We start from the raw sequence: 16,526 nt of genomic DNA, 5'->3' as shown, positions 1-16,526 counted from the left end.
CCGGATAAGCAATGCCTTGATTTCAAAATTATCATCCTTGTTTTCAAATCCCTCCATGGCCTCGCCCTTCCCTATCTCTGTAATCGCCTCCAGCCCCACAGCCCCCCCCGCCCCGAGATATCTGTGCTCCTCTAATTCTGCCCTCTTGAGCATCCCTGATTATAATCGCTCAACCTTTGGTGGCCGTGCCTTCAACTGCCGAGGCCCTAGGCTCTGGAATTCCCTCCCTAAACATCTCTGCCTCTCTACCTCTCGTCCCTCCTTTAAGACGCTACTTAAAACCTACCTCTTTGACTAAGCTTTTGGTCATCTTCCCTAATTTCTCCTTATGTGGCTCGGTGACAAAGTTTTGTCTTATAACACTCCTGTGAAGCACCGTGGGATGTTTTACTACATTAAAGGCACTATATTAACACAAGTTGTTGCTGTTGATCAAAACTCTATGGAGTTGAGACATACCAATGAACACACTCGTTGGGCCCAAGCACTGTCTACTTTTGAATATGAATTTTGTGTCAGAGATTCACTTGTTGCATTTGTGACCACATCAGTGCACAATGTATGGGCTTTTCATTGGCCACGGAATCCACCTGAGAAGCATTTTTTTTTTAAAAACACTTCCACCTGCAAAATACAGGAGATGTAAGGGATGGGAACCATTTTAAATGTCATTGTAAGAAAACAGGGTTCGAATAGGGTGAAACGGGTAAACTTAAAAGTAAAAAAGGGACAAAGAAAATGGGGGGAACAGGTGACTGGATTGTGTTTAAAATGTTCATGATTAACTGGTCATTAACTGCTGTTTGTGGGATCTTGCTGTGTGCAAAATGGCTGCCACATTTGCCTATATAACAACTTGAAAGTAATTCACTGTTCGCTGATGTTTCTGAGAGATGTGAGCAGGTGCTTTATAAATGCCAGTCTTTCCTTCTCTTTTATAAGAGAACAACGGCAAAACTATCCTGGAATTTGCCCTTTCCTGTAATCTTTCTGTGCGTCTGATTCAGTCCAACAGCTGCAAGTGGTTTGATAACACAGCCCAGGATACTTATCACTTTATTAAACCCTCATTGCAACAAATCATTATTTGCAGCTTTCTGTTTTATTAGATACAATAATTGGCTTGATATTTCCAAATCAATGAGTTTGGCCAACACAATGAAGCTCAATCTCTTCATATCACTGGAATAAATTTGAAACGATCTCCTCCCCTTCAAACTACACATCCTCCGAACCCCCGCCCCCCAGTTTCCACTGGCCCTCGACTCCCCCTTCCCCTCACACTGCCACTCTTCAGCATCCCCATGTACCCCTCACTGCTGCTCATGGCTCCAAACTCTTGCTGATCCCTCAGAACAAGCAGGAAAAGTAGGTGGTGAAAGTCGGGAAAGGCAGAGCAGAGCACCTACAGCCGAGCGGAGCCAAGGGAGGGGGGTCGGAATCACTGGCTGACCTCCGTGAATCGAGGGATGTTTGGACGCACGCCGATTTCCATCCGCAAACACAGGCGAGCAGACCCCACAAGTATGCAATTCAACATGCGTGAGCCCAAGACAGGTGAGCCTCGGCAGGGCAGTCGACTACAGGTGTCATCACTGGCAAACTCGCTGTCCTCACCCGACATCCACACTGTCCAGCAGGGATCGCTGGATAATCAGGAGCTGGAGCCCTGGTCTGGGTTCTCCTTGTTGTACCCTGAGGATGAGGCACTGAGGCAATTGTCACACCTGCTACTGCCACATTGGCCACAGACTCGGCACAAACCAGTGACTGAACCTCGGACGACCCAGTTCCGGTGATTCAGTATCACCTTTTGAGGAGTCACTATGCCTCCAAACAGACAGACCCCAGTCTGTCAAATTAGGTAACCACACCTCCCCCCCCCCCCCCCCTCCCCTGACCCTGAACACAGGGGCCCCACAAGGATGTGTGCTGAGCCCCCTCCTCTACTCCCTCTTCACCCACGACTGTGTGGCTGTTCATGGTTCCAACACCATCATCAAGTTTGCGGATGATACCACGGTAGTAGGCCAGATCACCAACAACGATGAGTCAGCCTACAGGGAGGAGGTCCAGCATCTCGTGAAGTGGTGCGCCGATAACAACCTGGCCCTTAACATCAAGAAAACTAAAGAAATCATTGTGGACTTCAGGAAGTCTAAAGGCGGAAGTCACACCCCCATCCACATCCATGGGGCTGTGGTGGAAAGGGTGGACAGCTTTATGTTCCTCGGAGTCCACATCACGGAAGACCTCTCCTGGTCCCTCAATACCTCCTCTCTGGTGAAGAAGGCCCAGCAGCGCCTATATTTCCTAAGGAGGCTGAAGGGATGTAACCTGTCACCCCTGATCCTCTCTAACTTTTACCGCTGCACAATACAGAGCATCCTGACGAACTGTATCACAGTATGGTATGGCAGCTGTAGCTACTATGACCGGAAAGCCCTGCAGCGGGTAGTCAAAACTGCCTAACGCATTACCGGCACCCGGCTACCGACCATAGAGCACATATACCAGAAACGCTGTTTACGGAGGTCACGGTCCATCATCAAAGACCCTACCCACCCCAGCCACAGTCTGTTCGCCCTCCTGCCATCTGGGAGACACTACAGATGCATTTGCACCCGTACGACCAGATTTAGGAACAGCTTCTTTCCCAGGGCTGTCATCCTACTGAACTCCACAAATAAACTCTAAAGCCTGCACATCTGCCAATGCACTTTATTATGGTTATGTTTATGTTAATGTATTACAAGCCAAATGTATGTTGAATGTTTAAATGTCTTAATCTAAATGTACACTCTCGGGAGCCGCAAGCCTACATTTCGTTGTACTGCACTTGTGCACTAACAATGACAATAAAAGTTGATTTGATTTGAGAACACTTCGCACCGCAACAGTGGCCCTAGTCTACTCTGCGCAGAATACTGCTCTGCCTCATGGTCCTGCAGCCGCCACACAAAGATCGTGGACGTGCAGCTAAACGCTGCCATGTGGATGGTGTCAGGGAGGCTGAAATCCACTCCAACCCATGGCTCCCGGTGTTGTCCCACATTGCCCCGCCTGCCATTCGCCGCAACGCCACTGTGCTCAGTGAGATGAAAAAAAATCAGCAACGTCGACCTTCCCTTCATGAAGACTTGAAGAACCCACCACGAAAGCACTTAAAATCACGCCGGCCATTCTGGGGAGCAGCAGCCAATATTCATGCAGCGGCTATCAACCCACTATCCAGATGGACGAAATCGTGGGACGCATGTAACATAAAGAACCAACACCACATCACTGACCCAACAGCAGAGATCCCTGGTTCCTACCTCCCTCGGAGACAGTGGACAGCGCTCAACCCAATCCGCACAGGGCATGGACAATGCGGCCTCCTGCTCCACAAGTGGAAGATGAGGGACGACCCGAAGTGTGACTGTGGCCATGGGTCCTGAACCATGGAACACATCACACCAACCTGCCAACTAAGATCTATTGTGGGAGGCCCCTCATTTCTCCACTCGGCATCTCGGGAAGCCATCGAATTGATCGCTAAACCTGACATCCCATTGTAAGCTTTTCCCCTCATACGAAACAAGAAGTATCACCTCAGTGCTGCATTTAGCCACTGAAACCTTTGAAAGTGGCCTCGTATGTCTCAATATCTCCTTATATGGCCTGGTGTCAAATTTTGTTTGATACCGCTCCTGTGCAGCGCCTTGGGACGCTTTACTGCGTTAAAGGCGTTATATAAATGCAAGTTGTTGTTGTTGAAAGTAGGTTCTGATTTGCAAAATAAATTCCTAAACATAGCCGGTTTTTCAGATTCTGGTATCGAAACGCTCAGATCCTAACTCTGTAATTAGTAGCAGAACAGATTGTTAAACCATTCTCAGCTGGAATAACTCCTGTGTGGTGAAAGCAGGAAGTAGGCGCAGATGCTGGTTGTGTTTTATATGCTTAATATGCTTTGATTATTAATATTAAATATTTATAGACTGTCTCACACCTGTATCAGATAGAGTGTGCTGTAAGCAGCAGACTCGCAGCAAGCTGTGCATAGCCTTATATCCCTTGCCTGTAACTTCTCTCACCCTTTTAAAAGTCATCACTCTTTTGCCTTTCAGAATTTATCAGTTTAAGCCCCGATTCAGGACTCACATAGCCTTACTTAAAGAAAGCCTTGCATTTCTATAGCGCTTTTCACTACCTGAGAATGTCCCAATGAAGTACTTTTGAAGTGTAGTCACTGTTGTAATGTAGGAAATGCGGCAGCCAATATATGCACAGAAGGATCCCACAAACAGCAATGAGATAATGACCAGCTATTCTGTATTGGTGCTGTTGGCTGAGAGATGAATATTACATAGAATCTACAGCACAGAAACTGGCCATTCGGCCCACCTGGTATATGCTGGTGTTTATACTCCACGCAAACCTCCCCCCGCCCCCCCAACCGTGTACCTGCCCCCATATCCCTCTATTTGCTTCTCCCTCAGATATGCTTCAAGTCTCCCCTTAAATGTGTCGATGCTCTCTGCTTCAACCACTCCCTGTGGCAGCAAGTTCCACCTTCTCACCACTCTCTGTGTAAAGAAATTCTCCCTAAATTCTTTACTTGATCAGTTAATGGCTATCTTATATTTATACTGTAGGAACGGAGGTTCCTAACTAAATAATTCAGCTCAACTCGATGGATTAAAAGACTGGAATTTAATAACAACGAAGTTTGCTGGATGTTACAAGGAGGAAATCAAAACACGTTCGTTCAAGAGGCCAGGTAGTCGAAGACTGCTGGAAAGTTCTCTAAGCTGACGTCATGACGTCCCCACGTTCTTCGCGCCACTGGCGGTCACGTGATCGGCGTCATGACGTCACCACGCAGGATAAAGGCAAACACACACTGTAAAGGTAACAATCAGTTTAAAGGTGCAGTCCCCGGCTGCACTATAATACAATTAAGGGGATTATACTAAAGTACACTGAGTCTCTTGTGGCTCCTCCACAATACCCCTTGTTCTGGACTCACCCACAAGTGGAAACAGTTTCTCCACATCCATTCCTGTCGAACCACTTCATGATTTAAAGACCTCTATCAGGTCTCCACATAGTCTTCTCTTTCCCAGAGAGAAGAGCTTCAGCCAGCTCAGTCTTGAAGATGCAGTGCTGAGGGAGTGCTGCACTGTCAAAGGTGCTGTGCTTCAGAGATGTGAAACCGAGGCCCCCTGTGCCCTCTCACGTGGATGTAAAAGATATTGCAGGGGAATGAATGGCGGGAACAGTGTTGACATGGGTTGGGGTGGGTGTGTGGAGAATGTCATCATAGACACTGGGGGTGGGGGGAGTGGAGAGTGTCAGCATTGACGGGGGGGAGCTTGTCCCAGTTTCCTAGGTTTGCGTGCGAGGGTGAAGCTTCTTCCATTCTGTCTTAACAATGTTCCATCATCTCCCATCTCGGAAGATCTACTGTACCAACATGCATTTTCCACTTCCTACACCAACTGTCCTGTGAGGCAGTTTGACAAATAATCTCAGAGCAGCTTGATGAGCACTAGATTTTTAGCCACTTGCAAATTACTTAAAAACACTGCATGTAGGAGATTTTGAAATTGGAGAGAAGATTGTAGCCGTGGCTTAGTGGTATTATTCTTGCAACTGAGTCAGAAGGTTGTGGGTTCAAGTCCCACTCCAGAGGCTTAGCATAAAATTTAGGCTGACACTCCAGTGCTGCACTGTTAGAGGTGCTGCCTTTCAGATTGGACTTTTTTCAAAGAAGAGCAGGAGAGTTCTCCATGCTGTCCTGGCCAATGTTTATCCCTCAACCAACACCTAAAACAGATTATCTGGTCATTATCACATTGCTGTTTGTGGGACCTTGCTGTGCGCAGTTTGGCTGACACGTTTCCTATGATTACAACAGTGACTCCACTTCAAAAGTACTTTATTGGTTGTAAATCACTTTGGGATGCCCCGAGGCTGTGAAAGGCGCTATATAAATGCAAGTCTGTCTTTTCTTTTTCTTTCTTTTGGCTGGACCAGAATCGACACCAGAGGTGAAATAAAGAATAAACTTTAACCCAATAAAAATGCTGATTCCACAGATAATCTCTGTGAATGGTTATCCCCCACCCCCCCAGCTCTTCCTGAAATATATTTGCCTGGATAGTCCTTCGCAATGATGGCTCTTAAGTTTTGATTAAATGGCTTGCCAGACATTTATTGACTTCCACACACTCTTTACAAATGGCTGTCGCTTAAACAAACTGTTTGAGGCCTGCTCCTCTGATTACATCCCATAATTGTTTGACATTCTAGCTGACCATTGCTTACAGCTGCTGCTGTGTTACCCTGAGAGTGTAGGACTATAATTTAGCTGAGTTATGGGATGTTTTTCCACACCAGTTGAAGAACATTTCACACTCACCTTCGCCAGTGAGGGAAACGCTGTCGGGCTTGTAGTATTTCCTGTGTACCGTTGATTATTCCTCTCCCTCTTTTTAAACAGATGTATCATGACATTCTGCTCCCAGTGCCCCAGCTGTAAGCTCAGGAAACTCCCCCCAGCACTGACAGTAGGTAATAAAACATAAGAACATAAGAGCATAAGAAAGGGGAGCAGGAGTCGGCCATTCGGCCCCTCGAGCCTGCTCCGCCATTCAATGAGATCATGGCTGATCTTCTGCCTCAACTCCATTCACCGGCCCTATCGCCATATCCCTTGATGCCTTTACTCGTCAGAAATCTATCGACTTCTGTCTTGAATATACCCAATGACTGAGGCTCCACAGCCCTCTGGGGTAGAGAATTCCAAGGATTCACCACCCTCTGTGTGAAGAAATTTCTTCTCATCTCAGTCCTGAATGGCCTACCCTTTATCCTGAGGCTGTGGCTCCTGTTTCTAGACTCCCCAGCCAAGGGAAACATTCTCCCAGCATCCACCCTGTAATAATTTTGAATGCTTCAATGAGATCCCCTCTCATTCTTCGGAATTCAAGAGAATACAGGCCTAGTTTACTCAATCTCTTCTCATACGACAGTCCCGCCATCCCAGGAATCAATCAAAATGAAGCCTGCATGACTTGGGAGCTTGTGTTCAACTAGTTATTGATTCTGTTTCTTGCCTTACCATTTCAGGTCTGTCAGGTGAGTGCGCAGCAGCCCGTTCAGACAGAGCTTCTCATGAGGTACCACCAGCTGCAGTCCCGTCTGGCCACCCTGAAGATCGAGAATGAAGAGGTGAGCCAAGACAACTGAAACTGTTAATGGTAGTTTGATCATTGGAGGACAGAATTTTGAGACGGACTCACTGGGAGATAAATTAGTTCGGGCCCGTTTTCGGGCGTAAACTGGATGGTGAGCTCACGCCACCATTGCCAGAAGAGACCGGCCCCAGTACCACCCGATATTGATCCTCGGGCCTCCTCTTAATAATCCGGGCGAACTGCTGCCGTTTGTCGGAGCTCCAAACGCAGCTCCCTGCTCTAGTACTGAGTATCCTGGGTGGGGTGGGGTGCTCTCCCTCAATCCCATCTCCCACTAACTGCACCGCCCCCCCACCCCCTACCTCAGTCTGACAGTTCATGCTACAATGGATGGAGTGTGTCTCAGTTAAACACTGGGAAGAATGCCAATTTGTAACAAGTGGGATTGATGTTAGGAACCATTGCTGTTCAAACATGAAAGTGGCTTTGATGGTGCAGCATAGGACAGCATCTCAGATACCCTGTCGGGAACGGGCTGACATCCCCGGGGTATCTCAGAGACTCAGTGAGGAACAGACTGACATCCCCAGGCTTAAGAGTCAACCACATTGCTGTGGGTCTGGAGTCACATATAGGCCAGACCAGGTTAACATGGCAGGTTTCCTTCCCTAAAGGACATTAGTGAACCAGTTGGGTTTTTACGACAATCCAACAGCTTCATGGCCACTTCAATAAGAAGTTGGATAAACATATCATGAGGAATGTGATTGGAGGTTCGAGGTTATTAATATGGGCAAAAGTGACCAAATAATCCAAGGGAGGTAATGGCTTTTGTGGTGCATTGGCGTGGGGTGGGAGGGGGGGGGGGGCAGGGAGGTTGTCTAGGGGTATGCAGAGCAGGGAAGAATAGTGAAGATAGTGATGGATGAATATTCAGAGGTTCTCCTTGATTAACTTTGGGAATCGGGGAGTATTAATCGAGGACTTTCCCTCAAGAGATTAAATGGGTGGAGTCGAGTCCATAATAGGGTGAAGGCGAGGGCTTGATGGGCCTTTTCTTGCTCCTCGTCCTCTTATGTTCATGTGCTTACCTCCAGGTCAGGAAGACACTGGACGCCACCATGCAAACACTGCAAGACATGCTAACCGTGGAGGACTTTGACGTGTCCGACGCATTCCATCACAGCCGATCTACTGAGTCGGTCAAATCTGTCGCCTCCGAGACCTACATGAGCAAACTTAACATCGCAAAGAGGAGAGCCAACCAACAGGAGACCGAGATATTCTACTTCACCGTAAGACCTCTTCTTGGGGTTAAGGAAAAAATCAGTACACTGGACTCTAGGAGTTAGGGGTGATGTAAGAAAACTCACTAAGCACTTGGTTGCGTATAAAACAAGGCTTTAATCAACTGTTTCATAACCATGAGATTCTAGTTACTAGTTCCTGGTTACAAAAACGTCCTGGGCAAGCTGGGCCCACGCCCGAGTAGTTATACTCCTTGGATGGTGCCACCAGTGTTATTTAATGAGTCATTTCTTCATGAATGATAAGATTCATGACAAGGGGTGTGTCATACAACACAGTCAAAGGCTACTGGTTTAACTGTGTTGTGTGACGCATTAGGTATCGGTTGTGGCTCAGTTTGTAGCACTCTTGCCTCTGAGTCAGTAGGTCGTGGGTTCAAGTTCCACTCCAGGGACTTGAGCACAAAAGCTAGGCTGGCACTCCAGTGCAGTACTGAGGGAGTTCAGTTACTTCATTGCTGTTTGTGGAGCTTACTGTGTGCAAATTAGCTGCCGCGTTTCCTACATTACAACTGTGACTACACTTCAAAAGTACTTAATTGGCTTTAAAGCACTTTGGGATGTCATGAAGCTGTGAGAGACTTGGGAGAAAGGGGGAAAGAATCTCCTGTTGAGTATCTCCTGCTGTAAAGTGTCCATTTGTGGGTATCAGTTGGGGAGCAGGCTGTGGTAGCCTCCATATAGGCATTCATTATTGATGCCCACTTGGATGAGGGACTGGAGGGCTTACAGCACCCGTGAGACTGCACCCCGGCATAAATCGGCACCTATGGGAAGAGGGGAGAGTACTGGGAGATGGGGGCCAAGGAGAAAAAATATAGTCAGCTAAGTGACCGTCGCCATGGGGGATCTGTTCACTACTCGTGGTGAAACTGTTCATGATTTTGCTACAGATAATGAAACGGGAAACTTTCCCAAGGGGTCAGAGAACCTCCCCCCCCACCCCTATTTTGAATTTGTGGCATCTTTTGACCATTTGTTAGCGAGCTAGCATCTAACAGGCTGGGAGCACAGGATTGCTGAATTTTCCCTTTAATTTCCATTCATTCACTGAAGACTGCATTCTTTTTATTCAGTAATGCGCTCACATCTGGAACAACGTTAAGCCCTGCAGTCTGCTGAGGGCAATGGCAGCTGCATTCAGAATGAAGCCTGCCCTCCCTAAACGTCAGACTCCAAAATGAGGGGGTAAGGGATGCAATTCAAGATGGAGAAATATTAATTAAAATGTGCAGGGCTATGGGGAAAGAACGGTGGGGGGGCGCGGGTGGAGTGGGACTAATTGAGTTGCTCTTTCTAAGAGCTGGCATGGGCACGATGGGCCGAATGGCCTCCTGCGCTGTGTGTGGGGCCGAATTGGTGGACCAGCTGGTCTTTTCCTGCCCATCAATTTGGTCTGTTCGAATATTCCTATGATATGATTAACAGACTAATACATTTTTGATACACTTATTGTTTCTCTTTCAGAAATTTAAGGAATACTTGAATGGAAGTAACCTGATCACGAAGCTTCAGGCCAAGCATGACCTACTAAAGCAAACTCTGGGCGAAGGTGAGTCAAGGTCAAGGTTGAAAGTGCTCCATTTTCCGTGAGCACAGTTGGGTTGTTCAGGGTGGGATCTCCAAATTTGCTGTAATTGGAGACACCAAGTAGCTGTGAAGCAGAGTTTTTCATCAGTTTTATTGAGGGCTGCATTCCCAAACACAGTCTAGGTTTTGGGCCACTTTCAGGAACGCTGCATCATGGAGTAATGGGTACCTACAGTTCTATAAGACGACAGTTCTGTTTGGCAGTTGTATTCCTCTCACTGTACAGAAGCAGGGAGAGATGGCCTCCCTGTAGCATTGGTGAGCAAGAAAAGCACAAAGTCTCAGCTCCGTCAACATCTCACAGCCAGGAGGACTGAGACTGGAGGCCCAGAAGCTCAAGGAACAGGGAGTCTGTCAAGATCAACAGCTGAACGGGAGGTGGGCTGCAAATGGTCAGCAAGTAATGTAATGATTACCACTGCTGTAGAGTTTGGTGATGTGCATATTATTCCTCTGCTGTCATGCTTGTCTCAGTGGTAGCACTCTAATCTCTGAGTTACAAGATCATGGGTTGAAGCCCCACTCCAGAGACTTCAGTCCATAATCTGCCCTCTCAGGTGGACATCAAATAGTGCCATGGGATATTTTACGAGGAGCAGGGGCTTTACTCTGTATCTAACTTGTGCTGTCCCTGCCCTGGGAGTGTTTGATGGGACAGTGTAGAGGGAGCTTTACTCTGTATCTAACTTGTGCTGTACCTGCCCTGGGTGTGTTTGGTGGGACAGTATAGAGGGAGCTTTACTCTGTATCTAACCCGTGCTGTACCTGCCCTGGGAGTGTTTGATGGGACAGTGTAGAGGGAGCTTTACTCTGTATCTAACCCGTGCTGTACCTGCCCTGGGAGTGTTTGATGGGACAGTGTAGAGGGAGCTTTACTCTGTATCTAACCCGTGCTGTACCTGTCCTGGGAGTGTTTGATGGGACAGTGTAGAGGGAGCTTTACTCTGTATCTAACCCGTGCTGTACCTGCCCTGGGAGTGTTTGATGGGACAGTATAGAGGGAGCTTTACTCTGTATCTAACCCGTGCTATACCTGCCCTGGGAGTGTTTGATGCGACAGTGTAGAGGGAGCTTTACTCTGTATCTAACCCGTGCTGTACCTGCCCTGGGAGTGTTTGATGGGACAGTGCAGTGGGAGCTTTACTCTGTATCTAACCTGTGCTGTACCTGCCCTGGGAGTGTTTGATGGGACAGTGTGGAGGGAGCTTTACTCTGTATCTAACCCGTGCTGTACCTGCCCTGGGAGTGTTTGATGGGACAGTGTAGAGGGAGCTTTACTCTGTATCTAACTCGTGCTGTACCTGCCCTGGGAGTGTTTGATGGGACAGTGTAGAGGGAGCTTTACTCTGTATCTAACCCGTGCTGTACCTGCCCTGGGAGCGTTTGATGGGACAGTGTAGAGGGAGCTTTACTCTGTATCTAACCCGTGCTGTACCTGCCCTGGGAGTGTTTGATGGGACAGTGCAGTGGGAGCTTTACTCTGTATCTAACCTGTGCCGGACCTGCCCTGGGAGTGTTTGATGGGACAGTGTAGAGGGAGCTTTACTCTGTATCTAACCCGTGCTGTACCTGCCCTGGGAGTGTTTGATGGGACAGTGTAGAGGGAGCTTTACTCTGTTTGATGGGAGGTAGAGGGAACTTAGTGGAATTAGATTTGGATTGCTCTAGCGAAGAGCCAGCACAGAGAAGATGGGCCAAATTGCCGCCTCCTGTGCTGTAAACGTCTATGGAAACACAAATTTTGGAATGAAAAATTGGAAGGAGTGTTTAACGGGTGACCGAGCTGAATTTGCACATTTTACACTGTCGCTAAATTACCCCAGTGTTTCTTAAAATGACCTGAAGAGATTTATGGAGCACCAGTTCATGACTCCAAGCAGGTTCATTCTTGAGCTGCTGAGAAAGCAAACATTGGTTATTTTTTACTGAGCTGTGATGTCTTCTTCTCCTTCTAGGTGAGAAGGCCGAGTGTGGTACTTCAAGGTAGGATGCCAGCATTCCTTATCCTTAATCAGTGTAGTTCCAGGCAATGTCTGATCAGAGTTTCTCACAGATTCTTCAGTGATCAGATGCAAGAACCGTCCATGGAAAAGAACTTCGGGCCGGGGATGTAAAATGGGTGGCCAGTCTGATACCGCCAATTTTGTACTTTAAAAAAAAAATTTAATTTTTTTTTTTATTCATTGATGGGATGTGGGCGTCGCTGGCTAGGCCTGCATTTAGTGCCCATCCCTAATTGCCCTTGAGAAGATGGTGGTGAGCCGCCTTCTTGAACCGCAGCAGTCCATATGGTGTAGGTACACCCACAATGCTGTTAGGAAGGGAGTTCCAGGATGTTGGCCCAGCGACAGTGAAGGAACGGCGATACAGGTCCAAGTCAGGATGGTGTGTGGCTTGGAGGGGAACTTGTAGGTGGTGATGTTCCCATGCGTCTGCTGCCCTTGTCCTTCTAAGTGGTAGAGGTCGCGGGTTTGGAAGGTGCTGTTGAAGGAGCTTTGGCGAGTTGCTGCAGTGCATCTTGTAGATGGTACACACTGCAGCCACAGTGCACCGGTGGTGGAGGGAGTGAATGTTGAAGGTGGTGGATGGAGTGCCAATCAAGCGGGCTGCTTTATCCTGAATGGTGTCGAGCTTCTTGAGTGTTGTTGGAGCTGCACTCATCCAGGCAAGTGGAGAGTATTCCATCACACTCAAGACCAGCCCTTGAAACTTTCCACACACCGGTATTTCAGCAATGAGAACTAATCAATGAAGCAGCTCATAAAATGTGCCTGGCCAGTAGATCAGGCTGCAGACAGTGATATAAAAGTGGAGCGATGCCACTTGGCCCAGATCATTACTCCCCATTCATGTATAGATTGGCCAATATTTCCTCGTCCAAACCCAACGGGGAGCAGGCATTTGAAAAGTCACTGAGTGCATATAAATAGGATAGCTGACAGGTCCCGGCTGACGTTTCTCGCACTGGGGTACGTCCGTTGAAATGCTCCAGATGTTACCAGCTGCTCCGATTGCCGAGCTGCTACTATCGGTTGGTGCATGCGGTTTATGAGCAACGTTGCATTGTGGATGAGTAATCTTTAAACACGAGTTGAGGTGACAGCTGGGCAGGACTCCAAAATGAACCATCTCTCCTTGGCATCTGGCCGCACCGTCCTGACTTACATCCATCGGGACCGGGGTGGAGGGGCAGAACAAATGCTCGGCATTTGCTGCTCCCTGCCGGAATCGGCATACGGTGCGCCATTTCCGTTACCATCCCTACAGTGTTGCCACTGAGTGGCGAATTGAAGGCAATTTAGTGTTGCACGTTTTGACTCTGTGTCTCGATGCTGCTGCTCTAACCAGTGCTGGCCCAGCTCTGTGCCCACAAACTGTTCGACGGCTCTTGGCTCCCTCCTTGGCCCGGTCAAGCCTGCGGACTCTTCGGAATGACGCAGAGCTGATTGGAGCCGACGGGAAGGGACTCTTCCCTTCAGCCGCACTAACTGATGGTTAAATGACTACAAGCAGTCCTTGAACCTGTACAGATCAGGGAGGCTCTTGGTTCTAAATCCAAGTCTGTACTGAGTCAGCTGATCTCGGGTGCAAGGTGCTATAACTGGCCGCAGAGCACTTGGGCTATAGAGAGGAAAAGGCAGCCAGACTCCCCCACCTAACCCTAATGCTGCCGGAAAGTGTGCTGGTGTTGGGAGAGGACAGGAGCTTGCTCGGCTGTGAGGCCCACTATAGTTGAATACCCCGCTGCCACTAAGCTCACAGGTAAAGAAGGGCCATGTGGGTGAGGTTCCAGAGGGTGCCTGGCACCAACGGGATTAAAAAGGTAGCAGGGGTCAGCACCTCGAGTGAGGAGGAGAGGGAGGGGAAAAGTCGCTGGCTTACAGGCCTTCAGTGGTTTGTGTTATAAGCATGACGTAATAGGCACTGACCTCAAACACAAGTGCTATTTAATGGTGTGTTGTTATAGCTGCTGTTGAACAGTGCTTCTGTACTCGGATGATTAACTCTTGTTGCTTTGATCCAAGTTCTTCAAAGTATATTGTTTTCTCTGTATGTTGATTTTGTTCCATTTCTCTCAGGCCCCCATCGCTTCCCCCTAAGCCACAGAAAATGAGGAAGCCTAGGCCTCGATCACAATATAATCATAAATTGTTTAATGGCGATATGGAGACGTTCATACAGGTACTTGGTGGCAGGCGCTGACGGACTGCAAACGCTGAATGGAATGGTGGCTTTCTGTGTCTTTCCAAACCCTTGCTAGTTCTGTCTCGTCTGGGGCTGCGGTGCATCTCTCTTGCTCTTGTTAGGCTGCCGGCCTAGTCCGGCTTTGTATCCAGGTAACCACTGGACTATTAATTGCAGATATTTATCTGTGGCCCAGTCAAGGGTGTTGCTGGATAAAAGTTGTCCTGAGGGAGGGGTGGTGGAGTGTCATGGTGTGGCGACGAAGGCAGGTTCAAGTCTCACCCCACCGTCTCCTAATCTGAGAAGCATCGAGCAGGAAGACACCAGGATTAGGCTGCGGGGATGGCCATAGCGGGGAAGAAGCTCAAAGTAGATTCAGGCCTGGGCAGTCTCTGCCCTTCTCAAAGCTGGCCGGCATTGAGGTCAGGCAGGGAGCAGGTCACAGACCTCCGACCTCCGGCACTGTCCTCTCAGATGCCGGAATCAGGCCTGGCCGACTGAAGAAAAGAGCTCACCCCCCTCCTCCATCAAAAGAAGATAAATATCACTACAAAATTCTGTCAAAGATTATTAATAGTAATTTTTCTTCTGTCCACCCAGGACTAAAACTGCCTGATTTTCAAAGGGTCATGTGACCCCGATGAAGTCAGTCAAGTGGTGACTCAATGAGTATCTGCAGCTTTCAATGTAATACTGAGCCGCACAGATTAGAGTGTCTCGGTTTCGATCCCTGGTCTGTTCTGTACCATAGTTGGCCTCGGAGGACCAAAAATCAACCAGAGTTCCTGCTGCTCATTGCTATCCAGTGGACTCCCCCCACATAACCCCCTCCCCCACCACCTCCCGCCTCCGCTGGAATATGTGGGCATAGTGTGTGGACAGGATCCCGCTCGGCTGTGATCCTACCCAGGGAGAATAGCCCGCTAAAGCTCCCTGTTAGGCTCGCACAGGGGAAGAACGGCTACTTGGACGAGGATCCTGGAGAGCATCTGACGCCCGTGGGACAGGATCCCAGCAAGCTCAGCACCTGCAGGAGAGGGAGGGGAGAAAAGCCGAGGGATTTTGTTTTGTAATCTTGAGCAGGCTTGAATATAACACAACTGGCACAAGGCAACACAATGACAATCAGGTGAAACATCCACTTTATTATTGACTGTTCTCCAATTTTGTCCCCGTTCCTCTGGAAGGCATTGAACGCCACAAAATTTGTTTCTTTCCCTGTAGAATCAGGTCTCCCTGAATGCTGCGATTGCATCTACCATCAGTTCCCTTCAGTGGGCATTTAGCAAGTTTTGTTTTAAATTCCCAGCACACCCCTCTCTGCGCTGCCAAACCACAGTTGACGCAGAGTGCAGTTTTCTTACAATGCCAAACTTTCTTTATTTTGTATTCATTCTCGGGATGTGGCCAGGCCGGCATTTATTGCCCATCCCAAGTTGCCCTGACAACTGAACGGCTTGAAAGGCCCCTTCGGCCCTCTTGTCCTAATTGGAGCTGACTCTTGCAGGCACTGAGCCCTCCAGTACCTCACCAAGTGGCCAGTGAAGGGTGGGAAGCGATTTGATTACGTGAGGCATCAGATTCGAGCCCGATGCTGTCCTTGCCCATTCTCTGTTTTCCAGTCAAAGTCTGAGCACAGCTGTCAGGAGCAGGAATCCAGACTCATTTCCACCGCCCTCCGCCCCCCCCCACCACCCCCCCAAGCCGCCAAACCCCCACCCCACCCTTCCTAGACCAGCCCGGCTGAGCTCAGCAAACACAGCACAGACCTGGAACAAAACCTGGGACCCTTCTAATTCTATGGTTCAGTATTATAACAAGGGCTGAATTCACCAAACGAACCAAATTTCTTTTAATATATTCATTCTCGGGATATGGGCAGGGCCGGCATGGTTGCCCATCCCTAGTTACCCTGACAACTGAATGAGCTTGACGGGCCATTTCAGTTGCTGTTTAAGAGTCGATCATGCTGGTGTGGGACTGGAGTCACGTGTAGGCCAGACCGGGTAAGGGCAGCAGGTTTCCTTCCCTAAAGGGAAATTAGTGAACCGGTTGGGTTTTTACGACAGTCCAATCGCTTTGTGATAACTTACAATACAGCAGAAGGAGCATTTGAGGTGCGCACAGCCCCAGACTTGATAAGCTGCCACTGCATTCGAGCCTCTCCAACCTGTCCTGAGGCCTCTGTGGGATCATGCGGGACCTGACTTACTTTTATTCTTTGCTTCATCTATGTTTTTTTCTTGCTTTGCCGCTG

At 48.5% G+C, this 16,526-nt stretch overlaps 1 protein-coding gene across 3 annotated transcripts in view; it reads left to right on the top strand.

Moving 5' to 3' along the window:
• srgap3 (SLIT-ROBO Rho GTPase activating protein 3) overlaps window positions 1-16,526 on the top strand; it is a 438,498-nt gene that overhangs the window by 321,248 nt on the left and 100,724 nt on the right. For 2 of the 3 annotated variants that reach the window (XM_086001321.1, XM_086001323.1), the window contains exons 8-12: window positions 7,120-7,221; window positions 8,285-8,482; window positions 9,962-10,046; window positions 12,040-12,067; window positions 14,164-14,266. In XM_086001321.1, coding sequence (XP_085857447.1) covers window positions 7,120-7,221; window positions 8,285-8,482; window positions 9,962-10,046; window positions 12,040-12,067; window positions 14,164-14,266 — 516 coding nt within the window. The remainder of the gene's footprint in view (window positions 1-7,119; window positions 7,222-8,284; window positions 8,483-9,961; window positions 10,047-12,039; window positions 12,068-14,163; window positions 14,267-16,526) is intronic. The other variant, XM_086001322.1, reaches the window with a different exon arrangement.

Source organism: Somniosus microcephalus, chromosome 11, assembly GCF_052327205.1.
Source record: "Somniosus microcephalus isolate GS21.2 chromosome 11, FLI_Smic_1.0, whole genome shotgun sequence".
In the NCBI taxonomy this organism is placed as follows: Eukaryota; Metazoa; Chordata; class Chondrichthyes; order Squaliformes; family Somniosidae; genus Somniosus; species Somniosus microcephalus.
The sequence above is the reverse complement of the archived record's forward strand: the minus strand, read 5'-3'. Positions and strand labels throughout refer to the sequence as shown.